At 39.9% G+C, this 26,691-nt stretch overlaps 1 protein-coding gene across 1 annotated transcript in view; it reads left to right on the forward strand.

Annotated features, from left to right (window-relative positions):
- The window catches only part of LOC108425482 (formin-like protein 13), a 65,490-nt gene that overhangs the window by 2,727 nt on the left and 36,072 nt on the right, over positions 1-26,691 (forward strand). Inside the window, exons 3-10 of the mRNA XM_037541283.1 lie at positions 115-189; positions 878-1,051; positions 1,427-1,578; positions 2,411-2,602; positions 4,509-5,091; positions 5,627-5,789; positions 15,795-15,906; positions 24,576-24,666. Of these exons, the coding sequence (XP_037397180.1) occupies positions 115-189; positions 878-1,051; positions 1,427-1,578; positions 2,411-2,602; positions 4,509-5,091; positions 5,627-5,789; positions 15,795-15,906; positions 24,576-24,666 (1,542 nt within the window). The remainder of the gene's footprint in view (positions 1-114; positions 190-877; positions 1,052-1,426; positions 1,579-2,410; positions 2,603-4,508; positions 5,092-5,626; positions 5,790-15,794; positions 15,907-24,575; positions 24,667-26,691) is intronic.

Genomic DNA, 26,691 nt, shown 5'->3' on the forward strand with positions numbered 1-26,691 from the left:
ATAGACAACATGACAGTTTTCTTTCTTTCTTTCTTTCTTTCTTTCTTTTTTTTAAAGAAAATGCAATGCAAAATATGTTATTGTGTCATTTGTTCATTTGTTCTTCTCTTCCAGGAGAAGCAAGCCTCACTGTACAACTTTAGTGTGTACAAATTCAGCTCTTACAGATGGCAAAAACGAGTGATCCAGGTACAAGAACATAGATATAACAATTACATTTGAATCATTTTAGTTCTGAGGTGTAATAGTCCCATAAAGTGAGAAATAGTTTTAGTAAGATAGAAAAAGCAACACAAGTTAGAAATAAAGAGTCTTGACTTGAAAATGGTCTTTTCATTTAAAGACCACATATCTTACATTTTGTCATAATTCGCTTTTACATGACCATTTGTCCACCTCTCTTTATCCCTTGGAAATCAACAGACTGTTTTTCTTATTGTGCCTTTAAAACAGATCTCTGTTCTGATTATTTGCCCTGTTTTGTATCTTATTACTCCTGATTACTGCTGCATGAATAGGCGAAGCTAAACTACTGTTGGCTGAATAGGCAGATATATGTGAAAGTGTCGGTTTTTGTGACATCACAGAAACAGTGAATTCAAAACAGGCTGTTTTTGCAGCTTAGTGTCCATATATAGATTGTTTATTTTTTAACTTTAGCAATGTCTGTATACTACAGGAAACACAGGAGTTCCGTTTTCCATTATATGGGCTTTTGAAAACCATTCTTTGTTAAATAAAACAAGGAAAAAACACTAGTACTAATACTAGATGGACAGTGGAGCTGGTATTTCGGGAATCTTATAGCTTAATCGCTGTGTTTGTTGAAGCATTTGAAACCATCCTTCAGGAAATACTTACATGTGTCTCTCCTCAGATTGATTTCAACACTAAGATGGTATGCAGCATTGTTAAAGGCATTGTGAAGAGGCAGTTTCCCTTTATGGAGGTGACAAACTGCCATGATGCCGCAGGGACCAAGTTCTCAGTGTCTTTCAAGGGTCGCCATGATTACGAGCTGGAGGCCATGTCTCCAGAGGACAAGCAGAAAGTGAGACAGAATTCTCTGACACTTTTGGTAGTTGTTGAAAACACCACAACCTGGTTATGCTAGTTTTATTTCCAGTGCATCTGACCCAGCACACAAAGGGCCTGATGATTAGCTGAGGTTAGATTAGGGAATATGCTAAATTGTGGAGAGTAAGAGGCTCCCAGGAACTGGGATTGGTGTTACATCATTGGTGATACATCATTTTCATTTTTTAAAATAAAATAGAAGACAGCCAACCAATATTCATCATTAATTTTGACACATTTTTGTAGTATCCTCCTCTAATAGGAATACACAGGGAATGAGTGTATTCAGGTTCCGTAAGCAAGTTCCTCATACCTATCATTCACATTCAAATTGTTCTCTTCCCTCTAGATTCTGGAGCTGATAAATCAAATCATCTACAGGAACGTCCATCCCGTAGACATACATGAGGAACCCAGCAAGCCACCTGCTTCCCCAACGAAGCTCCATGAGGGTCTGTTGCTTCTGCAGAGGGGAGGGCTAGCATCGTGCAAATGGAAAAAGTATGGATATATGTAGTATGTTTAAAGTGGTAGATTGGCCAAAAACGTAACACATTTTACCCTTAAACCAAATATTGCTGATCAGCTAAAACATGCTTGAAGTCTTTGGACTTGACTTTACTATTCGTACACTAGAGGAACAAGGCTAACATAATGGAAGCAAATGAACACCTTTGTTACACATTGTGCAAACTGCATGCTGAAATAATCACATACTTGCCCAAGCCATGCTGATTCGCTAACCAGTTTCAAATAGACTTATGTGGCACAATTACATTTAAACAATGAACAAATTTGTTGAATAGCTGAAAATAGTTGTAGCTGTCTTGAAGCCTAAATTTCATCCACTTCTGTGTCAGGAACCACATAAGTATGTCTATTTGAGATTACCTAACCAATTAAACCAGTTTCGGATTACCTAGGACCTTGAACTATTTTCAGGCATGCAATTTGAATAAAGGCACAGTTTAGGCTTCCATTAATTATTACCCTGTAGCTGCAGTGCTAAAGTACAGAAATAATATAATAATGTCCAAGATCTTGCTGATTGACTATAGTTCGTTTAAGGAAAAATGTGAAAGTTTGATTTTCCTTTCAAAGGGCCCATATCATCTAAAACTGGTTTTTCACTTTTTTGAAAAAAGAATATGATGTAGTACATAAAACTGTTAATGGTTTAAAATGTACCTTTCATACTCCAGTCCATGTAAGAAAACTAGCTACCTGTTTGGATTTTACTGGTTTACGCTGGAGGGCGCATGTGATTTTATAGTTAGTAGGAAGCTCACTGTGCATTGTTGTCATTTTAAGTTAATGTCATTCCTTTTACCAGGTATGAGGCTCATCTCTACACAGGTCAGCTGCTTCTGCTGCCCACAGGCTTTCGACCAGTCTCAGATAGTGCAGATGTGCCAGTTACTCTTAGCCAACCAGTCATTATTCACCTATCAGATGGCAATGCAAGCGCAGAGACACCTTGCACATGTGACACCTTTATAATTCTCACCAACCAGGATGAATTTCAGTGAGTTTTTTCTTTTTTTGTAGACTGATACACTATATTTCCAAAAGTATTCACTCACCCATCCAAATCATTGAATTCAGGTATTCCAATCACTTCCATGGCCAGAGGTGTATAAAACCAAGCACCTAGGCCGGCAGACTGCTTCTACAAACATTTGTGAAAGAATGGCTCGCTCTCAGGAGCTCAGTGAATTCCAGTGTGGTACAGTGATAGGATGCCACCTGTGCAACACAAGTCCTTACTACTAAATATTCCACAGTCAACTGTCAGTGGTATTATAACAAAGTGGAAGCAATTGGGAACGACAGCAACTCAGCCACAAAGAGGTCGGCCAAGTGAAATGACAGAGTGTGGTCAGTGGATGCTGAGGTGCATAGTGCGCGGAGGTTGGCAACTTTCTACACAGTCGATTGCTACAGACCTCCAACCTTCATATGGCCTTCAGGTTAGCTCAAGAACATCGTAGAGAGCTTCATGGAATGGGTTTACATGGCTGAGCAGCTGCATCCAAGCCTTACGTCATCAATACAATGCGTTGAATGCAGTGGTATAAAGTGCCGCCACTGGACTCTAGAGCAGTGGAGGCGTGTTCTCTGGAGTGACCAATCACGCTTCTCCATCTGACTGCATTGTGCCAAGTGTAAAGTTTGGTGGAGGGGGGATTATGGTGTGGGGTTGTTTTTCAGGATTTGCGCTCGGCCCCTTAGTTCCAGTGAAAGGAACTCTTAATGCTTCAGCAGACCAAGAGATTTTGGATCATTTTATGCTCCCAACTTTGTGGGAATAGTTTGGGGATGGCCCCCTCCTGTTCCAACATGACTGCGCACCAGTGCACAAAGCAAGGTCCATAAAGACATGGATGAGTGAGTTTGGTGTGGAAGAACTTGACTGGCCTGCACAGAGTCCTGACCTCAACCCGATAGAACACCTTTGGGATCAATTAGAGTGGAGACTGCGAGCCAGACCTTCTCATCCAACAGTTGTTAGCTCTCTGTGAAACTTTCATTTTAAGAGGATTCGGCTTCAACCATTAAAAAGTGGATAAAGTCACACAGCATGGCTGCTAATTACAGGTTACAGTTGGGATTGTGGGTTGCAATGCTAATACATTTGGAACTGCCCTTCAGTTTCTACAGTGTCAAACTCTGAACAAAACCTTCTCGATAAAGTCCAAGGTTAGAGAAACTGTCCGGAGTGAAATGTGCAGAAAACACTAACAACTTTGAAATAAAGCTGTTCAGAATCTTGGTAAAGATGCAGACACTGAAGTTGGTTTTTTACTCGCCAGCTTGTGTGTGAATTTTCCATTCCACCTTAAATTGTGCCACAATTACGTTCTGCCACCTGTACAAGCTGTAATATGTAAGGTGGAATGGAACATTCAATTAAGAAGCTTGTGAATAGGAAACCAACTTCAGCCACGTTTAAAGATGAACATCATTTGTGCCTAGTGTCAGTTTGGTTCCTCGGGAAGAGTATGAAAAGTGCTGACATCCCCTTCACAGCCTGGAACAGTACAATTTCTGCAAATAGTCTGTCATTTTCATTGCTGGTGCTCTGCTGTCATTAACATGTGCTGGTGTATGTAATGTTTAGGGGTGTAAATCTTAATGAATCAAGACTATTGCATAGCAGTTTAGGATTTTGGAATTGGCCAGTTTTACCACCTTATTTTACAAATGCAAGGATTTCTATTTAAAGGAGGAGATGAAAGTGTTTGAGGTTCACTGTGCCAAGCTCTCCTTATTTCACTATGGCAAAATAAATATACTTTTCCATGCTATGGCACCTTTAAAGAACCATTTTTAACTGTTGGACAAATTTTTTTAAAGAACATAATGGTAAAATAATGAGTTGTATTTGAACTTGGATGACTATAACTCAACTTAACTGTTATCTTTGCTAGCTTGCGGGTTCCACTGGATGAACAAAGCACAGAGGATGTTAGGAATGAGCGGGATGCCTGGGTCAAAGCCATCAACAGGCAATGCATGGACTGGAAACGCAGGTCCCAGTGTGAAAACATGTATGAAGACCTCAAAGAAGCCCAAAAACTCTCTGATATTACGAAAGTCATCAAAGAAAACCAGTCTACACATGAGAGAGGACCTGAGACAGGCAAGATGCAGAACAACCATGCGCCTCTCTTAGTGCCGCCGCAGCCATTTCCTCGGTTTCTGTCCAAATCTGGAGCTGTTGCTGTGCCTATTCCAGTCCCAGCACCAGCACTAGAACCAGTGAATAAACCTTCCATGGAGCTAGAGCAGGTGCCTGAGTTAAAGCCACCACCTATGCAAGAGAAATCCCCAGTAACATTTCCAGAGAGCAGGCTAGCTCCAATACCACAGCTTGAGTCCATCCAATCACTAATGTTTTCTGCTGCCCCGACCCCTCCACCTCCTTTGCCACCTCCACTGCCCAAGAAGAAGACAAAATCCCAAATAATGAGGACAAGGGCCTTTCATTGGGACCTTATTGCTCAAGACAAGGTACCATATGTTGTGTTGTGATGTATGTTTCAATGCTTGATATGTCTTGATATTCAGTTAATTGCTACTTTGGTACACTAGGTGGCGATGTGTACCTTTTACTTGCTCAAATGGAGGGAAAAAGTCTAGTTGTTAACTTGTGACATCATTTGTAATCAAAGTTAGCAAAATAATTCTTAAGGAGGAAAAATCCATTAAGATTTTTGGTTATGTTACCGAACTCTATTATCTAAAACCTCATTATTTGCAAGATCTGAGCGAGATTACGTCTATTTAAAGTACATTCAGACATATTCACAATCCTTAAAAGAGCATACAGGTTCATTTACAATGAAAGAAACATTGCATTTTTATTTTTTTCACTTAGACTCTCACCAGCTTTTCCTTTTGTGTGCTCCCTGAACTCATATATTCGAGGCAGAGAGTGTGAACTGTGATTAGATCATTCATGACCATAGTATTATTAGAGAGGTTTATTTATTGCAGGGTCCTGTGAGGAAAATGATGATATTGACTCTTTCTGCTGCTCTTACAGATTGCAAAGTCAGTCTGGGCACGGGGGAGCCCTAGAGAAATTGAAATCGACACCTCACGTTTGTATGAGCAATTTGGAGTCAAAGACTTGGCCAACATTTCTAACTTGGAGTCAAGCAATCATGTCGAAATCATGCTGAGTGCGAAAATTGCGCACAACTTCAGTGAGTATTGGACTTGCTTTGAGTTATAACCACATAGACCTGTCAATAGAGCTATAGTAAACTATGTTGTAAAGATAGAAATATACACTTTCCATCTTCTTTATTAGAAGCTTCTACTTTGTTCCTCACTCACTGATCACTTTGTGAGGTGCACCTACCTTACAGCTTCACTAAGTGAGTGTACACAATAAAAAATTATACGATTAATTGTTGACATCAACATCTGTGAACTAAATAATTTCCACTTTTCTCAACAGATGCTTACTAAGCATGATTTGTTTAACCAACTTAGATTTGTTTGTTTGTCTTCTGTTGCCAGTAAAGGGGAAATTAATCCTACATTGCATTTACGACATTTGGCAGACACCTTTATCCAGAATGACTTAAAGTCCGGTCATTTTACAGAGGTAAGCTAATGTAGCATTTAGAGAATTTCCAGAGAGACTTACTGATCCAGCATGATGTTCTTGCCAAGCAAAGTACCAACCCCCAGTTTACTCTTCTGGTCATTACATTACAGTCAGTATGTTGTAGTTGGTAACACTGCTGCCCTCCATGTAGCAGACTGGTGATTGATTGTCTACTTAGGAAAGAACCAGGAGGCCTTGGACAAGACACCAGTGCTACGTTATCTATAATTTCTCACTTAGACTCTCACCAACTTTATAATATGATTGATATTATATTGCTCCTAATGCTACATTAGCTAGGTTTGTAACATGATTATAATGTAAGTCATTCTTGAAAGATTGTCTGTCAAATGCTGTAAATGTAACATAGTGTATGTTTTCTTTTAAAAAACAATTTAATGATCTTTTGGCAGGTAGATGTTAGATGAACAATCAAATCTCAGTTGTTAAACTGAATTGATTGACTACAAAAGCAGCTGAGAAAACTCAAACATGTAAACATGTTTCCTTGATGCTTGAGGTTTTCTTAATAACACAGTCAGCCACATTCTACCCCATTTATTCAGCAGGTTATTTACTGACCACAGGACTGCTCTTGACCAGATATCATTTGGGTGTTAGTCTATTCTATTAACACAGCAGTGACACTGGCATAGTAGTGGAATGATGATGTTCATAGTGCTGGTGTACAGTGGTGTTGGTGGCATTTTTACATTTGTCAGTATCCCTACTAGGTTGAGAGTGGCCCATCACCCACAATATTCAACTAAGAGAGACTCTTGAGGTTAGAAACTGAGCTTTGATGAAGGGCTAGAAGATGCTGGGGAAAACTATGTGTATGTACCTACAAAAATGGTGTTGGTGATGAATATGTATGATTATAAATGAATCACATAGATATAAATCAATGCATGTTTATATATTTATTTATATATATATATATATATATATATATATATATATATATATATATATAGCTTAATACACTCACTGGCCACTTTTTAGGTAAACATTGTATTTAAAATCTTTGTTCATTTCATTAGGTCCACTTAATATGTTACCAGGTGCACTTTATAGATCTTCTGTTACGTATTGTTCCTCTCTTTAATTAGTTAGTCTGTCTTTTCTGTGTTGTTCAGTGGTCAGGGCCTCCACAGGACCACAACAGAGCTGAACAGAGAACCCTGACCTGTTAATTGCCTGTTAGTGTGTGGTGTGCTGGTACAAGTGGATCACACACATCAGTGTTGCTGGAGTTTTAATGTTTTTAATGCCCAGTATATTAGACACATTTCCTTGGTGGTCCATGTTGTACATCTGAAGTTAAAAACACATTGATTGCTGTACAGTTTGTCATCCTTTACTCCAGTATTTCTTAATGTTGCACCTGGTTGCCCACAGCACCGCACAGTTTCACTAACCCACCTTATCCAGCTCATGAAGGGGTCAAGTCAAGTCAAGGTTTTTTTATATTTCACTTTTTACAACAGGTTTTGTTGCAAAGCAGCTTTATAGAAAAATCTGTGTCCAAGCCCCCATGAGCGGCAGCAGTGGCAAGGATAAACTCCTCTTAAACTAAGAGTAAGAAGAAGAAACCTTGAGAGGAATGAAGGGCCCATAATCAGTTGATGAGCTCGATCAGCTGTGTATTGAATCAAAGAATACTTGAAACCATGCTGTGTTCTTAGTCCTCAAGGCCAAGGTTAGGGGAGTGTTCTTACTTAGCAGTTTTTTTAAAAAAAGAAATTAAATGAGAACACTAGCAGGTCTTCCGAGATCCCTTGAGGTTGTCATTCTGAAGCTGATTTCAGACCAACACTGGGTTTGCCTGCAGTTCGTTTAAATAGTGAATACAAAATGAACCAAGACGTCTAATGGACCAAACAGAATTAACCTGTCCTCTCTTTTCTAGATACCTTTTTTTGGAACCTGCAACATATGAATTTCTGACATTGATACATGTGGTTGTGTTTTGTCATATGTTCCTGTGCTCTGAATAGGTAATAATAGAATGGATATTAAGAAATGTCAGTGAAAGCAAAGTGAACCAGAAATGAAATGCAATAATGTATCTTTTCTTGCTTTGGTCCAGACCTAGAGAACCAAACTACAGATGTAAACATACACTTGGAAACACTGGTTTTGTCCTTCATTAGTGGCCACAGAATGTCATTTGTTGGATATTTTTGGAAGGGAAGCTTGTTTTCAGCACATAAGTGTGTCAATAAGTTCAGTAACAAGCCTGTGTAGTGGTCCACTCTGCAATACATACACATCTATTACCATGTCAGTGTCACTCCCAACTACTTCCAAATAATACCTGCTCAGTAGTGGTCCTGTGAGGTCCTTAACATTGATTTTTGGGGGACTAACAAGTTATGCAGAGAAGCAGATCTGTATTAGTAGAATTATTTTGTGTAGCTATATGGTAATTGAACATGATAAAATAGACAAGAAAGGTGCCTAATAAAGTGACCAGTGAGTGTGAAATATAATGTATAACTGCTATATTCTAGAGTAAGGCTACACCTACCTACTTTGATAGATGCACCTACTAGAGGTCTGGGTATATATCTACCTACCATTCTGCTTAGATCAAATAATGTGCACGTTAGTTGTATTACCCAGGAATTAAGGATGGCTTGCTTTGTTTTCTGATTTGGTAGGGAAAACCTGACACTTAATTATAAGAAAGGTGAGTATCTGTGTGTCTTGCAGAAGCAATCAAACCACGTCGCTCTGTTATTGATCTCCATGGAAGGATTAGGTCTAAAGCAACAGCAGAGCAGGATATTGAAACCCCACTGTGAATAACATCAGATCTCATTAGATTACTTTACATCAAATCATCGAGACAGACTAAGCACAGCAAGACAGCAGATTAAAGAGTTTGAGATCTACTTGACTGTTTTTCTGATTACAATGCCTGCAACTGCAGATGTGAACTGCTCAGTCCATTTCTTTCTTTGGCTGTACCTTTTGGTTTAGAGCTGGTTTGTAATCAACATAAAATTGAACGCTGTAAGCCTTGTGCAGCCTGCATGATCGATTATTGTGCACTCTGCTTCGACTGGAGGTTTTAGATTGGAATGATTATATACTGAAGTCTACTACCTCTCAGTAGTGGCTTACTTGAGTATACACTTTAGTAGATGCACATGCTGCATGCTTGTGAAGGTGTATTAAAGCTTTGGTCTGTCTTTGAAATAGGTGTCAAATAACTTGAGTTATTCAAAGTCATAATCACAATGTTTAAAACAGATTTTCCGGTTTATTTTTTCCAGCCAGGGTTTATACAACCCCAATTCCAATGAAGTTGGGACGTTGTGTAAAACATAAATAAAAACAGAATATGATGATTTGCAAATCCTTTTCAACCTATATTCATTTGAATACACTACAAAGACAAGATATTTAATGTTCAAACAGATAAACTTTATTGTTTTTTGCAAATATTCACTCATTTTGAATTTGATGCCTGCAACACATTCCAAAGAAGTTGGGACAGGAGCATGTTTACCACTGTGTTACATCACCTTTCCTTTTAACAACTCTCAAAAAGCGTTTGGGAACTGAGGACACTAATTGTTGAAGCTTTGTAGATGGAATTCTTTCCCATTCTTGCTTGATGTACAACTTCAGTTGCTCAACAGTCCAGGGTCTCTGTTGTCGTATTTTGCGCTTCATAATGTGCCACACATTTTCAATGGGAGACAGGTCTGGACTGCAGGCAGGCCAGTTTAGTACCCGCACTCTTTTACTACGAAGCCACGCTGTTGTAACACGTGCAGAATGTGGCTTGGCATTGTCTTGCTGAAATAAGCAGGGACGATGTTGGTGATATATGGCTTTCGGTTTGCATGGCCGAGTTTTAACTTGCACTTGTAGATGGAGCGACGAACTGTGTTCACTGACAGTGGTTTTCTGAAGTGTTCCTGAGCCCATGTGATAATATCCGTTACAGAATGATGTCGGTTTTTAATGCAGTGCCGCCTGAGGGATCGAAGGTCACGGGCATTCAATGTTGGTTTTCTGCCTTACCGCTTACTTGCAGAGATTTCTCCAGATTCTCTGAATCTTTTGATATTATGGACTGTAGATGATGAAATGTGCGTTGAGAAACGTTATTCTTAAACTGTTGAACTATTTGCTCACGCAGTTGTTCACAAAGTGGTGAACCTCGCCCCGTCCTTGCTTGTGAATGACTGGGCCTTTCAGGGATGCTCCCTTTATACCCAATCATGACACTCACCTGTTTCCAATGAATCTGTTCACCTGTGGAATGTTCCAAACAGATGTTTTTTGAGCATTCCTCAACTTTCCCAGTCTTTTGTTGCCCCTGTCCCAACTTCTTTGGAACGTGTTGCAGGCATCAAATTCAAAATGAGTGAATATTTGCGAAAAACAACAAAGTTTATTCATTTGAACATTAAATATCTTGTCTTTGTAGTGTATTCAATTGAATACAGGTTGAAAAGGATTTGCAAATCATTGTATTCTGTTTTTATTTATGTTTTACACAACGTCCCAACTTCATTGGAATTGGGGTTGTAAATCAAACTGTAGATAACAGCTCTTATGGCTGCCACCAGATGGCAGCATATTATCACTTGTTTTTAAAAAGAATGCAATTGGGAAAAAAGCATGTTATGACAAACAACACTGCAATATTAAAAGGGTTACCTCTGTTTCTTTATATTATTATATTGCTGAAACCCATTTGAAGTATTGTAGCATGAAAGAAGCTGATATATCTAGGAAGGTGGAAGGTTTCTCCCCTTTGTGAATTTGTGAATGCGTCACTCCCTTTGATCACTCATAAATGATGGATTGACTATATCATTGTCTGTGACACCACACTGCCATTGTGCTTCTGGTATTATTTTGGAGAGCCCAAGAAGAAGCTTACTGCAGTATAAAGTAGGACTCTGACTACTGTTATTGAACTAAGAGAACATGGATTTCCTGCTATCGAGCATCTCGCTGACTGGAGTAACAAGCACAGTCTGCTCGTTTGTTGGATCCTCACGTTGAGCTGTGCTCTCTGAATTCAAAGATTTGTTTTGGGGTCTGGGGACAGCTGTACCCAACCCACTGTCTCTGCTTTCAGCAAGAATATACATCAATTCACAGTCAAGAGTTACACCACTGAGCAATATGAAGATCTGCTCACACGTTGTGAATGAGCGTTCTTTAATGTGTTAAGATTAAGTGACCCTTATTAGTCCCACAACGGGGATATTTCACCTCCGCCTTTAACCCATCTGTGAAGTGAAACACCACATACACTCTAGTGAGCACACACACACTAGGGGGCAGTGAGCACACTTGCCCAGAGTGGTGGGCAGCCCAATCCGCAGCGCCTGGGGAGCAGTTGGGGGTTAGGTTTCTTACTCAAGGACACCTCAGTCTTGTGCTGCCGGCTCTGACTGAGGTGTCCTTGAGCAAGACACCTAAGTGTTGTTTCACTTTAAGAGGCTAAACACAATTAGCTTCCTTTGCCTGGATCAAGACCAGAGAGAAGAATAAGCTGATTGAAGCTCTTTCTTAGAGGATCACCTGGATCAAGACCAGAGAGAACTATTGGCTAGTTGAAGCTTTTTCTTACAGGATCACCCAGATCAAAACAGGAGAGTGAAATGAAATCTTCAGAAGAATTAGCTTTAGCTTATTCTTCTCTGTTGTCAGTCTTTAGTCAGTTGTGGACTTGGGTAGCTACAATACAGCCTAATGTAGCTCCCAGTAAACTGCCACGCACTTTAAAAGTGAATTCCACTGATATTTCATTATTTCTGCATAATTAAGTTGTTAAGATGTAAATAAAGTCTTTCAGAGTGGAAATTTGCCGTTCTATCAGAATTGTTCAAAATCATTACATGAAATGGTTACAGATATGTTGCCTGATACTTGAGACATTGCTGTATAATAGTGTTGAGAGTTTGACAAAGAGGTTTTGGCCTAAAATATATTTTTAAAGCACATTATTGTCAGAGAGGCACGTGCAGGGCATAGTGAGGCAAAACAGTACCTAAAGAAAACATACAATTACCCCTATTTTACCATTATAAACACTACATTTAAAGATGATGGTTTTTTTTTTTTTTTTAAATGACTATATTTGGACTGTATGCAGACCCCTGGTTCTTATCATCACCACTATAAAGAATTTAAATCCTGAAGTTTCTTTACAATACACCGTTTCACAATCCTGAGTGACTTTGCTTAGATCTCAAACTCTGCATAATACAGGATTCGAAAAATTGGGTGGAGTTCCCCGTAGAGGCCATTGGCAGCAGAGGAAGCAGTGGAGTTAGAGGGTGTTAACCTCAGCCCACATTTCTGCAGTGTGACAGTGAGAGTGTGAGCCTCGACGCCTCAGCCTTAGTGTTGCGAAAAAAAAGTGTGACGGTGCAGGCGGTACAATTAGGGAAGCGGCATGAAAAATGCATGGTGCCCTTGCTGGCCTGTTTGTCAGCCATGGAATCCGTCCCAAGCGTGCTCTGCCTGCCCTCTGACAAGGTACGGGAGCAGGCAAGCAGGGCCCAGGGCAACCCCCGGGCAATCCATCTCCCAGCCCAAGCTGACACGAGAAGGAGAGAAGGAGGAGGACTCCTGAGCTCGGCCATGTTGATAATTCTCCTCGGATGAACCTCACATGTTTATCAGTAATAGCTCAGCTGGTCATGTCTGACCATGTGGAAAGTGTGAGTGAGAGGGAGAGGGAGCTTGAGAGATTCACACTGTGTGAAGTGTCAAACTGAGAGATTAAACAAACCCATTCACATCTTTCAACTCGCTTATGAAGTGAACTACGTTAGGGGATTACCTGTCAATGAGATTAACAACAGTTTGTGTGGTTGGCATTGGTCTGCTATGGGTATTTGTATCATGCCCAGAGATTGGCATCTTACTGTGTTTTGAACTACCTTGTTCCCAACTCAGCTACACTGTTTTAGTTTCATTCTAGCAGCACGACAGAAGTTGAACCACTTGTTTTTATGGAAAATCAGGAGCAGGATGGAATGTTAATATGTCGAACAGAAAGTAATTCATATACAGTTTTATAAGCTAACGTCAGGTTTGTTCATCACCTTGCGACTAGGCTGTCCTCTGAGAAGTTGGAACATGAGTCTTGAGACTCAGTGCATTGTGGGTATTTCACATCTGCTAGGTTATATTGTTTGTACACTTACTATTACAGTCCATTATGTGACTGCAAGGGTGCCACTCGTGAGTAGTGCATAGTTTTGGACAAAGCCCTAAGTAACCCCCGATGAATGATAAATCATGCTAATTAATGCTAGCATGTTTTTCCTTGTGACTACAGTGAACTAGCTAGCATTCAAATTGCCCATCCTGTCACCTATTTGGAATTCTGTTCAAGGCAAAATATTAAAGCTGCAACCCAAGACAGGGACAGACTCAGTTATTGAGTTTAAGCTCAATAATGACTTATTAACAGGTTTTGATGCCTAATTCATAGTGGACTCAGGTAAATAGTGTGCAACTTTATTCCTGGAGGCTTACTGTACGCAGCACAGCTTAATGTTTTGAACTGACACAGATGGCGATGTGAAGAATATGCAGATGGTGGTATTAGCAAATTTTAGGCATCCTATTTCCTTTGGATTGTTTTTCAACTCTCAGGACAGTGGTAGTTTCAGGGAAGTTAACTTTCTTTTTTTCAGCCCTGTCATCCTGGCTAGAGACCAGTTTAAGGTGAAATAAGCTCTCACTGAAGCCAGTCAACCATTTTATATCCTGCTACATCTCCAGCATGTATTAGCTCTCTTAGGAATTTAGCAGTTGTAGGTCCTACAAATCTCTCTAATAAGCGCTGTAGCAGCATGCATGTGGGTTTATAAGCTCTGAGCTTAAAAGGCTTAAAAGGGAAGTCACTTAAGACCTATTTTCTTCCGGAAATGCCTCTTTGAAGGGAAGTAACACTCATCGAACTGTCTTTGTAATGTGATTTGATAAGTAGTGATGGGCAGGATGGAATGTATTTCTTGCACGCTCCATTGCTGCAATGCATATGCTAAGCAACAGAGCAGGACAGTCTGGAACTGAAATCCTTCATTTTGAAGCACTGCTGTGGTTGTGAAAGTTTGACGTGGGTCCAAGTTCAGGTGGTACTGCAGCGGTTGAGTCATGAGCAGAAAACATGAACAGCTCTCAGCAGTGCTGAAGTGCAATCACACACTAAGGAAATAAGGTGAGCGGTGTATAATTTCCCTCTGAACAAAAGTGTCACATAAAAGGCCGAGATCAACCCCCCCGGGAGGGAATTACGTGCTAGTGCTTCACTAAAGGATTTAGAGATGCTGAAGTACTGCTCCTTCAGAATGCCTAAATAAAACACTTTCCTCCTCTGCTCCGACAATAGCTGAAGCATTTTCCATCCGTAGGACCCATTTTGTGAATTCCATAACATTATTCTCCTTTTTTTAATTGGCAAAATGAAACTGGAGTGAGGTGGACCAGCTCTTTGAAAAGGGCACAGATGTATTTCTATTTGAAATAGGGTACGGGCTGAAGGTGGCTCTTCATAATAGGAAAAGGAACATTTTTCTTGAACGTCTGGTTGATAGAAGCAGCAAGAAGCCTACTGCTTGGTTTACCGCGACGCTTTCCAATTTGAAAACATCTTTGGATTTGATCAAAAAATCATTTGTGTGCTGTGTTCCTTTGTGGAATGAGGAAGTGCTAGCATTGCATTAAGGTTACTTTGCATGAGTGAATTCAGACGTTTGAGTGCAAGCAGCATCTTCTTGCTCTAATGGTGCATTTTTAACCTGCTGTAATGCAGCAGTCAGACGAATACAGGTTCTGAGCATTTTTCTCAAATTGTTTCTGGCTACGCTTCCTTTGGGAGCATTATATTTCTAAACCTCAGCTTCTGATGGAGATTTTTTTGTGGAGGTCAGTGTAGTGTTTCCTTTTTTTGTCTCAATTTTAGTGCAAGGCTGAGGATTGTGCTCTGCAGTTGCTCTCTGATTGGCCCCACTTGGCTCCTTGCTTGGCCTGGTGCACAAATACAAAGATGTTACATAAAGAGAGACGCCATGATTGGTCTTTGTGCTCATGCAGGGTTTAAAGCTTTTTTTTCCATGTTTGGCAGACCTCTTCATTAGAAACGAGGAAAAAATCGAGGTTTGCTCTGTCTTTATCCGCTGTACCCTTGAACCCAGTGGCGCTTGGGCGAAGCATGAATATGTTGCAGTAATGAGCGCTTTACTTCATTCGCCCAAATGGCACCACGGCTCAGAATATTCATGGCCTGTCTCTGAGTCTCACACATCGAGGTTATTAGGTAAAACAAAATTCTCATCAATTCAGATTTGGTACAATGCAAATCAGTGTGCAGGTAAGGCCCCTAAGGCTTGTGTGGAGAGGTAATTAAGGTTTTTTGTCTTCAGAATGCATTTGGAGTTTTTTTTTACATTGCAGGTAGGAAGATTTCCTGTCAGGAGAGATGCTTTCATGTGCTTCTGAATGTGTGCGAGTGTACGTGCCTCTGTGTGCGTGAGTGAGTGAAGGTGTGTGTGTGTGTCTGTGAAAAACTAATTTTTTCTTTCTTCTGCCCTTTTCACAGATATTTTTCTCAAAAGTTTCCCGGTGCAGCCAAAGGAGCTCAAGGACAAACTATTCATTGTTAATGAGGGAGATGGGGGCCTCTCCGATGAACACATTACTTCTCTCAGGAGGTACAAAAATTAACCACTGCTCACAATGCATATTTATTTGTACACTCTCAGAGAAAATGCATGAAAGTGTCAGTGGGGCAGTACCCATCTTGTCACTGGTGTGGTACCCTCAAGGGTACATCTCAGTACCTTTAGTCAGGAAGCATAATTGTACTATCATCCTTTAAAATTTTATTTTGTAAGTTGCATTGACTCCACACACCCCATTTCGTCTCCAGGCTTTTTATTTTATTGGACTGATTTAGAACATTAGGTTATGAAAAGGTAGAAATATACACAGCTCAAAAAAATAAAGGGAACACTTAAACAACACAATATTACTCCAAGTAAATCAAACTTCTGTGAAATCAAACTGTCCACTTAGGAAGCAACATTAATTTCTGGCTGATGTTTTGGTCACTTTTGAATGTTGGTGGTGCTTTCACACTCGTGGTAGCATGAGACGGACTCTACAACCCACACAAGTGGCTCAGGTAGTGCAGCTCATCCAGGATGGCACATCAATGCGAGCTGTGGCAAGAAGGTTTGCTGTGTCTGTCAGCGTAGTGTCCAGAGGCTGGAGGCGCTACCAGGAGACAGGCCAGTACACCAGGAGACGTGGAGGAGGCCGTAGGAGGGCAACAGCCCAGCAGCAGGACCGCTACCACCGCCTCTGTGCAAGGAGAAACAGGAGGAGCACTGCCAGAGCCCTGCAAAATGACCTCCAGCAGGCCACAAATGTGCATGTGTCTGCACAAACGGTTAGAAACCAACTCCATGAGGATGGTATGAGGGCCTGACGTCCACAGATGGGGGTTGTGCTCACAGCCCAACACCGTGCAGGATGCTTGGCATTTGCCAGAGAACACCAGGATTGGCAAATTCGCCACTGGCGCCTTGTGCTCTTCACAGATGAAAGCAGGTTCACACTGGGCACATGTGACAGACGTGACAGAGTCTGGAGACGCTGTGGAGAGCGATCTGCTGCCTGCAACATCCTTCAGCATGACCGGTTTGGCAGTGGGTCAGTAATGGTGTGGGGTGGCATTTCTTTGGAGGGCCGCACAGCCCTCCATGTGCTCGCCAGAGGCAGCCTGACTGCTATTAGGTACCGAGATGAGATCCTCAGACCCCTTGTGAGACCATATGCTGGTGCGGTTGGCCCTGGGTTCCTCCTAATGCAGGACAATGCTAGACCTCATGTGGCTGGAGTGTCAGCAGTTCCTGCAAGATGAAGGCATTGAAGCTATGGACTGGCCCGCCCGTTCCCCAGACCTGAATCCTATTGAGCACATCTGGGACATCATGTCTCGCTCCATCCACCAGCGCCACGTTGCACCACAGACTGTCCAGGAGTTGGCGGATGCTTTAGTCCAGGTCTGAGAGGAGATCCCTCAGGAGACCATCCGACACTTTATCAGGAGCATGCCCAGGCATTGTAGGGAGGTCATACAGGCATGTGGAGGCCACACACAATACTGAGCCTCATTTTGACTTGTTTTAAGGACATTACATCAAAGTTGGATCAGCCTGTCGTGTGTTTAGTGGTGGGTAGCGGCCACAGCAAGGAGGGCCTGGGTTCGATTCCCCGGCCAGGCGACCGGGGTCCTCTCTGTGTGGAGTTTGCATGTTCTCCCCGTGTCTGCATGGGTTTCCTCCGGGTTCTCCGGTTTCCTCCCACAGTCCAAAGACATGCAGTCAGGCCAATTGGACATTGCCCCTGGGTGTGATTGTGTATGTCTGTCTGTCTGTCCTGCGATGGACTGGCGGCCTGTCCAGGGTGTATCCTGCCTTCTGCCCAATGACCGCTGGGATAGGCTTCAGCACCCCCTCGCGACCCTGAGGGAGAAGCGCCTTGGAGAATGGATGAATGAATGTATATTTTCACGTGGAGAAATCTATTTAAGGTATTGTACTGGAAGTTAAAGCCACTGCTGTACTTTTGAGGGTACATTTGCATTGTTCATACATTGATGAATGAAAAATGTACCTGCGCAGAACCTTTATTTCGAACAGTGTATAATAACAGACCTACATCTGGCCAATCAGCCAAACCTGGATCCAAAGAAGTAACTGTAGTAATGTGGTGCAAAATCTATACTAATTAAAGTACAATAGAGTAGTACATTATTTATTTGTTTATAATTTTTTTAATTTACCACTTACTGACTCAAAGATGTTTGAGATCTAAAAAATACATTCTCTGACACAATAGCAGTTGAGCTTTTGACATTTTAAAAATATAATTTTACAACTTGTGAAGGATTTTTCAAGCTTTCTACAAAATTCAGTCATTGAGGTGTAAAATTCAAAGTGGTTTGATGTGAAATGGCTTGTTGTAATCACATTACAGGGGTTGCAGTGCTAACAACACAAATATAGTCCTTTTACTTACTATTCAAAATGACCAGTGAACCTGTACATGTCTTCTGTGTTTTTATGTATAATGTAGAAAATGCCAAAATAACAGTTAATCTGAAAACACCCTGGATGTACCACCACAAATGTTTTTTAAAAATATGTTTTAGGTCAAACTTTTACATATAAACTATTATGAAATGATATGTCAGGCATCAGGTAGCATATTTGTGACCATTATTTGTAATAACTTCCTGTGTGGGAGCTTTTAGAGGCATTAAACTCTGGTTTCTTTCACCACCACTGTGACCATCTTAATTAGGCCTTTCACATTACGCAATTCTGAATGACTTTATTTACAACTAAGCAATTTAATTGTGCAGATTTTTTCGGTGTAATTCTTTTTATTTCTCAACCTTTTGCAGTCTGGAAAACTTGCAGCAGAGAAATTGGGCATTTTTGCTCTATTGTAGCAGATTACCTCGATAACAATACCCTGTTTTTGTTTTAACAATTCCATCCCAATAAAACACAAGAGAACTAAATAGTAAATGTAAATATTATTCAGTATGGTTGGACAAGCTGTTTAAATTCAATTGTGTACATAGTTCTCTGTCAGATCTTTTTCCCAACATGGCTTCTTGTCACTTGTCAAGGACCAGCATTGGTGTGCTGATCAGTCATTGCTGCCTTATTATTCAGACCTATGTGCAACAGGATCTTAAAATAAAAAATATAGCAATATCTATAATATATATATATATATATATATATATATATATATATATATATATATATATATATATTATAGAACTATATATAGAACATTTGCAGTCTACAACACTGTGCAAAAGTCAGAAACCAAGTCAAATCAAGTCAGGCTTTATTGTCATTTCAGCTATTTACAAGTACACAGTGAAACGAACCAACATTCCTCCAGGACCATGGCGCAATACAGGAACACAGGTGCAACACAATACAATATACACAGTGCAGGCAATACAGTACAATACATATGAATGACTGGTCCTGAGAGTATGTGGACATGTAACATACTATGGGATATTGGCAGCTTAGCATGTAGCATAGCATATATGAGCATAGCAGTCACTGAGGTAGCAACCAGTACAGACATGGTGTGCAGTATTTGGTTGATACAGTGAAGTAAAATGTGCAAAAATGCAAATCATTGTATTTATCTAATTTCCAGTTGAAACTGCCATTAAATTAGAAGTATTTCATTTTATCAGGAGATATTTCTCAGAAAATTAGATTCACTTAATGTGTTTGGGATTACTTGGATTGTGATAAAGCATTGAATGCAACCGACTTCTAAAACTGAACTTTGCAGTGGTGGAAATGTGTCCCTGCAGCTTTGAAAAACTGAAAGCAAGTAAAGGCAAAGGGTGGACACACTGCTGAGGCTTCGGTGTAGGTTTCTGTTAAATATATGGTAAGTTGTTTTACTTGCTTTGAAAAATCACTTACTTGTACTTAATGGTTGTTTTCACTGGAAATTAAATAAATTAATTGTGCTCAGCGACTTTTGTACAGTACTGTACATATTTTTTTCGCTGAGAAATGTGAAGTGTCCACTTCTGTCTATAAGAGGCAGAATCTCGTAAATACATCAAACATTGTTACTTGGGCAGCTGTAAATATCTGATTCTAATTCCCTTTGTAGCGATACTGTCAAAGGGAAGGGATTCATGTTTACTCAAGTAGGTTAAAGAGCTGGTGGTTGGTTTGTACTATAACCTGACAAATTCTTGAATCTGACTATTGATATATCTGCGTGATGTTATAAAAACAGTTAAAGGTGAAGTAGGTGGTTTATTTTAGAAACATTTTTTGTTAAATTTCTTGAAAGACTAATTTACTGATTCCTTATAGCAATAGTCAAATGATCTGACAACAAAAAGAAAAAAATCATTATTTGTCATTTGATGGTGGACTGATGAAAATGACATGTTGTGGGGGAGTGGCTTTGGAGAGAGGGCTGAAAGTGAGGAGGAGGAATTATTTTTGGATTTTTTTCAAAAACTAGCTTACTTACACTCCTGGTTTCTACAAAATCACCTACTCCAGCTTTCATGACTGACTATCTGTCTGATTAAAGGAATAAATCAAGGTCATGTGCTGTTGTTGCTAACAACAAATGGAAGCTAGTAGCTACCAGTCAGCATCTTGCCACTTTCTTAATGCTAATCGCTGGGTATTTGCTTTTATTCAGTGTAAGTAACATCAGTATTATTGACTGAACCCTTCATTTAACCAATTTATTTTGATGTTGCTGTTGTTTTTAACATTGCCCATAGTTTCACACATAGGAGGACATAATTGGGCGTTTCGTATGGTGTATGAATGTTAGAGCAGTGCAGGCATTTCTAAGGACACATCGTTTGAACATTAATACAGTCCCAGACAAGTAAGTGATCTTAGTGGAGCCCGCTGAGACCGAGCCAAGTCACTGGCAGTTCAAGTCGGTGAAAAGGTAAAACAAGCGCCTGCCTTTCTTTAATGCTAATGATAAAGAACACATGCCAGGGCCTTTTACCAAAGTGGCTCCGACATAAAACTTTTATTAGCTGGTATTTGAGGAGATGGACACTACTGAGTTGCCCTGGGGGATGTTGGCCTGAAAGCTGGAATAAATGTCTCTTTCCACTTTGCAGTTGGTTGTCTTCAAGAAACATCCTCAAAGAGGTTTTGGGAGAATTACCTGCTAGAAAGAAAACTGCACTCTAATGTACGGGCCTCTAGGTTTCTACCTGATGAACTGAACGTGATGTATATTTTAATGTTGCTTTGCGTGTTCCTCAGGAACGCAATCCTGATAGATGTGCGCGCAACATAGGGCTGCAATATTAATGGCTGGCGACTATAGTCTTTCCAAGACTTTCCAAAGGTGCGTCCCATGGCTCATGAAATAGTTAACGGCTTTGGTTTGGCTTTGGAACACACGGCTCTAAGATGGAGTCCATTTGGTAGAAGGCTGGGTTCATACGGGGTACAAAAGCAAGAAACAGGCTGAAGCATCAACGGCCCTAGCGCTTTATTCAAGCTGACTTGGGCCATCAGCACTACTTGGCTTTTAATCATTCCGCCATTCCTCGGGCCACTGGAAATCACTGTAGCATGAGAGGGAAAGAAAGAGAGAGGGGAGATATGTCAGAAGAGCAGAGAGAAAAAAGCGCCTCGCTGAATGAAAGCGGGTTCTACCAGCAAAGACCGTCTCTAACAAGGGCTGACGACATCCTCTAGACACCTTTTTGGCATCTGCACAGTCCACTTTCACATTCGGAACATATCGGTTCACTTTCTATTGCAAACATGTTAGATTAGAGCAAAGCTGAAGATGCCGCTGGATAGTTGATCACAGCTTTCAAAGAAAAGAGGCTCTCTCTACAGGATGAGAATGCTTCATTTTCTATTGAATTTACATGAAGTGGAAATTCATATAAATGGTATATAAAATCCTACACACTGTAGCTGACAAAAACATTTGAACTTCAAGGTAAATGATAATAACTGAATAACAAATGAACAGCTGTAGAAATGATTACGTATTAATATTGGCATAGATTTAACCAAAAGGAAGTGATAGACCTGCATGTAAAATGCATGTAAAAAACACAATGACAGAACAGACACAGTCCACAACAGTAAACACACAATGATTTCTTTAAATCTACATTTTGATCATTTCATTTGTTAAAGGAAAATGTTATCTAACAGCAGCTGGACCTGTGTGAAAAAGGAACTGCTCCCTTAGTTACTCAATCAACCAATGAAACAAATTTAGTGGATAACTGGGATCAATTAAACCAGACCCACTCAGGCTTGAGTACTGCCAGTCTTGATGAATCTAAACATCACTTAAACATGAAGCTGTCTAAAAGCTTTTAACAAACTAGACCTACATTATACACACTATATTTTACCATTTAATTTCAAAAGAAATTCCATTAGAGATGAGAGAAAAGAAGTGAAATATATCAGTCTGGAAAGGTGTTACAAGGCCATTGCTAAGGCTCTGGCACTCCGGCAAATGACGAGAGCCATTATCTCCAAATGGAGAAAACTTGGAACAGTGGTGAATCTCGGCAGAAATGGCCAGCCAACCAAAATTGCTTCCAAGAGCGCAGCGACGACTTATCCAGTCATAAAAGACTCCAAGAAGAATACTTAAGGAACTATAGGGATTGCTCAATTCAGATGAGGCCAGCATTCACTAATTGCACCATTACAAATTCACCATATTCCACCATTGGTAAGAGACTTTCATGGGAGAGTTGCAAGGCAAAAACTACTTTTAACTATGATGGCCATAAAGGCCCATCACACATTTGCAGAAAAGTGCCTTCAGGGCCTAGGTGATTTGCCATTATTGACAGAACTCTTAATTTTGCTCTCTGTCCAAAAATCCTGCACCTTTAGAAATAAATGTACTGTGCAGGTACATTTTTGCTTATTAAGGTGCAAACAATGAAAATGGTCCAAGTGTGTATCTTAAATAAGTTTGTTCTAGTGAAAAGTATGTATTTGTACATTTTCATAACCAAATGTTTTAAAACAGAACAATGAAATAAAAAGCCTGGAGATGAGGCAGGGTGTGTGGAGACAATGCAACTTAGAAAATATCATTTAAATGGATTTTATGGCACAGCTATTATTTTATTCATTTATTTTTTACCCCAATTTACTTTTACCCGATTTTCTCCCCAATTTAGTCTCCAATTCCACCCGCTAGTTAGCACTCCCCCAATCACATGATGCTAGGAGGGTGAAGCCTGTGAAGGCTTGCCTGTGAAACGAACCACTGCTTCTTTTCAAACTGCCGCTTACGCAACATCACGGGTCAGCAGAACGCGCTCAAAGGAAAGCGCCAACTGCCAATTCTGTTACGTCAGCTAACAGATGCCTGCACTGAGTAGCATCTCGTTGAGTGATGGGAGGAGAAGGGGGGCCATCCTACCCACCCAGAGAGAGCGAGGCCAACTGTGCTCTCTTGGACTCCCGGCTACGGATGGCTGTAGCATCACCAGGGATTGAACTCACAATCTCCTGATGATAGGGCCAACGCTTAGACGGTTGCGCCACTCAGGAGCCTTTATGGCACAGTTATATTTCCTGACTAAAGGTACTGAGATTTAACTTTGAGGGTACCACGCCAGGGACAAGATGGGTACTTCTCCAGTGACAGTTTCATGCCTTTTTTTCTGAGAGTGTGCAGGTGAATGTCCTGCCATTAGTCTGTGATCTAAAGCTCAAGCACAGTTTGTTTATGGATGAAGACAACAATCTCAAGTTCACCTCTAAATGGCTCAATAGAAAAAAAAAGGTTTTGGAGTGGCTTTACATTACATTACATTACATTACATTTAGCAGACGCTTTTATCCAAAGTCAAGCTTAGTCAAAGTCATGCCATGAAACCCACTGATACTGTGACAGGATGTAAAATGGACCGTTAATGTTCAAAAGCCCTCCAGTGTTGCTGAATTAAAGCAGTTAGACAAAGAATAGTGGACCACAATTCTTCCACACTGTTATATGATGCATTTGGTTTTGGTTGTGCTAAAGGTGGCACAGTTACTAAATTCAGGGGCAGTTGAAACCATGTTTATGCTTCCTCATGTTCTCTTTGTCTTATATTTTGTATGAGGTTCTAAAAATATTTGGGTTGACAAATATGCAAAAATAGAGAAAATCTCAGGGAAAATACTTTTTCATGGCACTGTATCTGTGTTGTCCTCACATCAGTTTGGGCACCAGTAAGAAGCTTTGATATCATCCAGTTAGGCACCACTGATATCACCCTAATGTGGCTTCATTGTAAGGGGCACAAACAGATTAACATTTTGCTGGCGCTTTCAAGTTCCCATTTTGATGCTGCATTCATGAATAATTTAAGGCAGAAATGGGAAGATTTCAAGTCATTTTTAATTCCCATATCTCTGACTTGCAATTGTATCAAACTTAAGGATTTCTAAATGTATCGAACTGTATGCATTATTTTCAGCGCTGTTAATGATGAACTAACATGGCCTACATCCACTTTTAAAACACCATCCAAACAGTTCGTCTTAATCATTTAAATATACTGTGTAAAAACTGTTTGAGGGCTTTTTATACTCATAGAACAGCCAAACAAGGACTAGATTACTGCATAACAAAGAATTTAAAGGAAGGATTTAATAGTCATCAGTTCATCATGACTGGTAATCCATTGAAAGTCAGTAATGAATTCAGTGATGCTAAGTCACAAAGTCAAATTGTCTCCTATGAGTAGCTTCTATTACATGTTTTGTATGTTTTTATTTTTTATCAGGTATGTGCCAACTGCAGATGATAAAGAAATGTATAGGTCATATAAAGGAGATGTGAGTGAACTGCACTTGGTTGATCAGTACATGCTGGAGGTAAGACATGTTGGTTGAACATTTAGGAGTGTGAATGTTGTGGCAATGACCAAAAAAAAATAATGTAGACATAATTCATTGCTTTTTTTGCTGCTTTTTCCTTGGTATGCATAACAGAAAGCATCATGTTTTAGCCACGCTATCACATGTCAGAGGCCCATTAACTTGTCTTACTCTCACACACACTGATTGGACAGAATGGGCAGCAGCTGGGACTGCTTTGGACGATATCCAGCACGTTGTCTTTACACCCCTTCTGTGCTCAAGGAAACACAGTGACACTTCTCTCAGTCAGATGGCAGGGCTTTGTGTGCCACTTGCTCATGTATGGCCTGAAATGGTCTGCAGAATGACTAGAAGTCAGCTTTACTGTACAAAGATTTTTGTATACAGTACCTGTCAAAAGTTGGGCAGCACTTAGCTAAGGGTGGTCGACATGGCAAAAATATTGCAGTATTATGACATCAAATTTCCTTCGGAATCAATAAAGTGTCTGTCTATCTATCTATCTATCACAGGACTTAAAGGCATTTAACATCTGACATTTGCAAACAATTAGGAATGGTAGTTCACTAGCAAAATTAAAATGTATACAGTGTAAATATACTATTTAAAAATGAACAGATGGAAATAAATACAACTGGTAAAAATAAATTCCTAAAATGAAATCATGTTACTATAGGCTGACGTCCATTTGTTACTATGCAGTTTATGCAGCTACTTATTTTCAACTAGTACTCAAACAAAAACTTGCTATGAAAAAATGTACTCGTTAACAACTATACAGTATAACAAAGTAAATTTAAACTAGAATTTCAAACTGCAAAAAGCACGAGTATTATAGCATGTACATAGTATTATGGGGGTAAAGTACTTTGTGCATGAAAGATGTTTATACGTGGATTGCTTTTGTGTCGCACCTTAAATATCAAGAAAAGCTTGCATCCTACCTGAGCAAAGTCTACTGCTGTACTAATTTAGTATTGTGAAAACTTTTACACAATCATAGTCACTTTGATCTAAAGACTAAGCCTTAAATACTTTAAATTTGTTTATAAGATTATATAAATAGTGATAAATCATCCATCCATCCATCCATCCACATAGGAACAATTAGAACTATACTGTGATGCTTTTTTAAACCATGTTTTATCTATTTATTATGCATATCTGTCCAATATTTCATACTGACATATACTAAATGAACACAACAGTTTTACGTATGTGTGGAAATGCCTGGCAGCAGCTACTGATCCACTCCCCAGTCAACTAATAAAATACTGTATAAGCTCACTTGAATCTACAAGTTACAGTTAAGGTAAAGGCTCAGTTGGAGCAGGAATGTCATGCCACGTACAACAAAGTGCTATGCCTGTCAGTAAACATGCTGGCATACCTTATTTATTTTCTGAATGCTTGAAACAAGCATTAACTTTTAAAGGAATACCACAAACGTCACAAACACTTCAATGGTTTGACTATGTTTGTTCTATGTACCACATTATTTGTAAGTCGCTTTGGATAAAAGCGTCTGCTAAATGTAATGTAATGTAATGTAATGTATATCCTGCTCCCAAGAACTGGCACTGCTTGCTACTGATTTAGCTTGATAAAAAAGCATAAAATTTACTATATAACACAGAAAGAGAAGCCAAGCTCTTTTTCTGTTATTAAACTGGTAGGGGAGACTGGGGACAGTTGCAACACTTTATGTATTTCTCTCAGTTATTCAGAGATAATTTGGACTAGGCTAACCATATTTTTATATGTTAAACTTACATCTGTCTGCTAATTAAGCATTCAGTGTAAAGATGATTATGTAAGACATCCACAAAATGTATTTGAATGGAAGAAGTCATATGTTGCAACTGACCCAACCTTGGGGACAACTGCAGCATGGATCAGGGATGGTTAAAAATGTTAAACATTAAATTTCACTAATTAACTTTTGCTTTTTGTGTCAATAAGCACATTAATCTGAAAATATGCATTGCTTCACAACATCATTGTAATATTTATTTGTAC

This window comes from Pygocentrus nattereri, chromosome 9 (genome assembly GCF_015220715.1).
Source record: "Pygocentrus nattereri isolate fPygNat1 chromosome 9, fPygNat1.pri, whole genome shotgun sequence".
In the NCBI taxonomy this organism is placed as follows: Eukaryota; Metazoa; Chordata; class Actinopteri; order Characiformes; family Serrasalmidae; genus Pygocentrus; species Pygocentrus nattereri.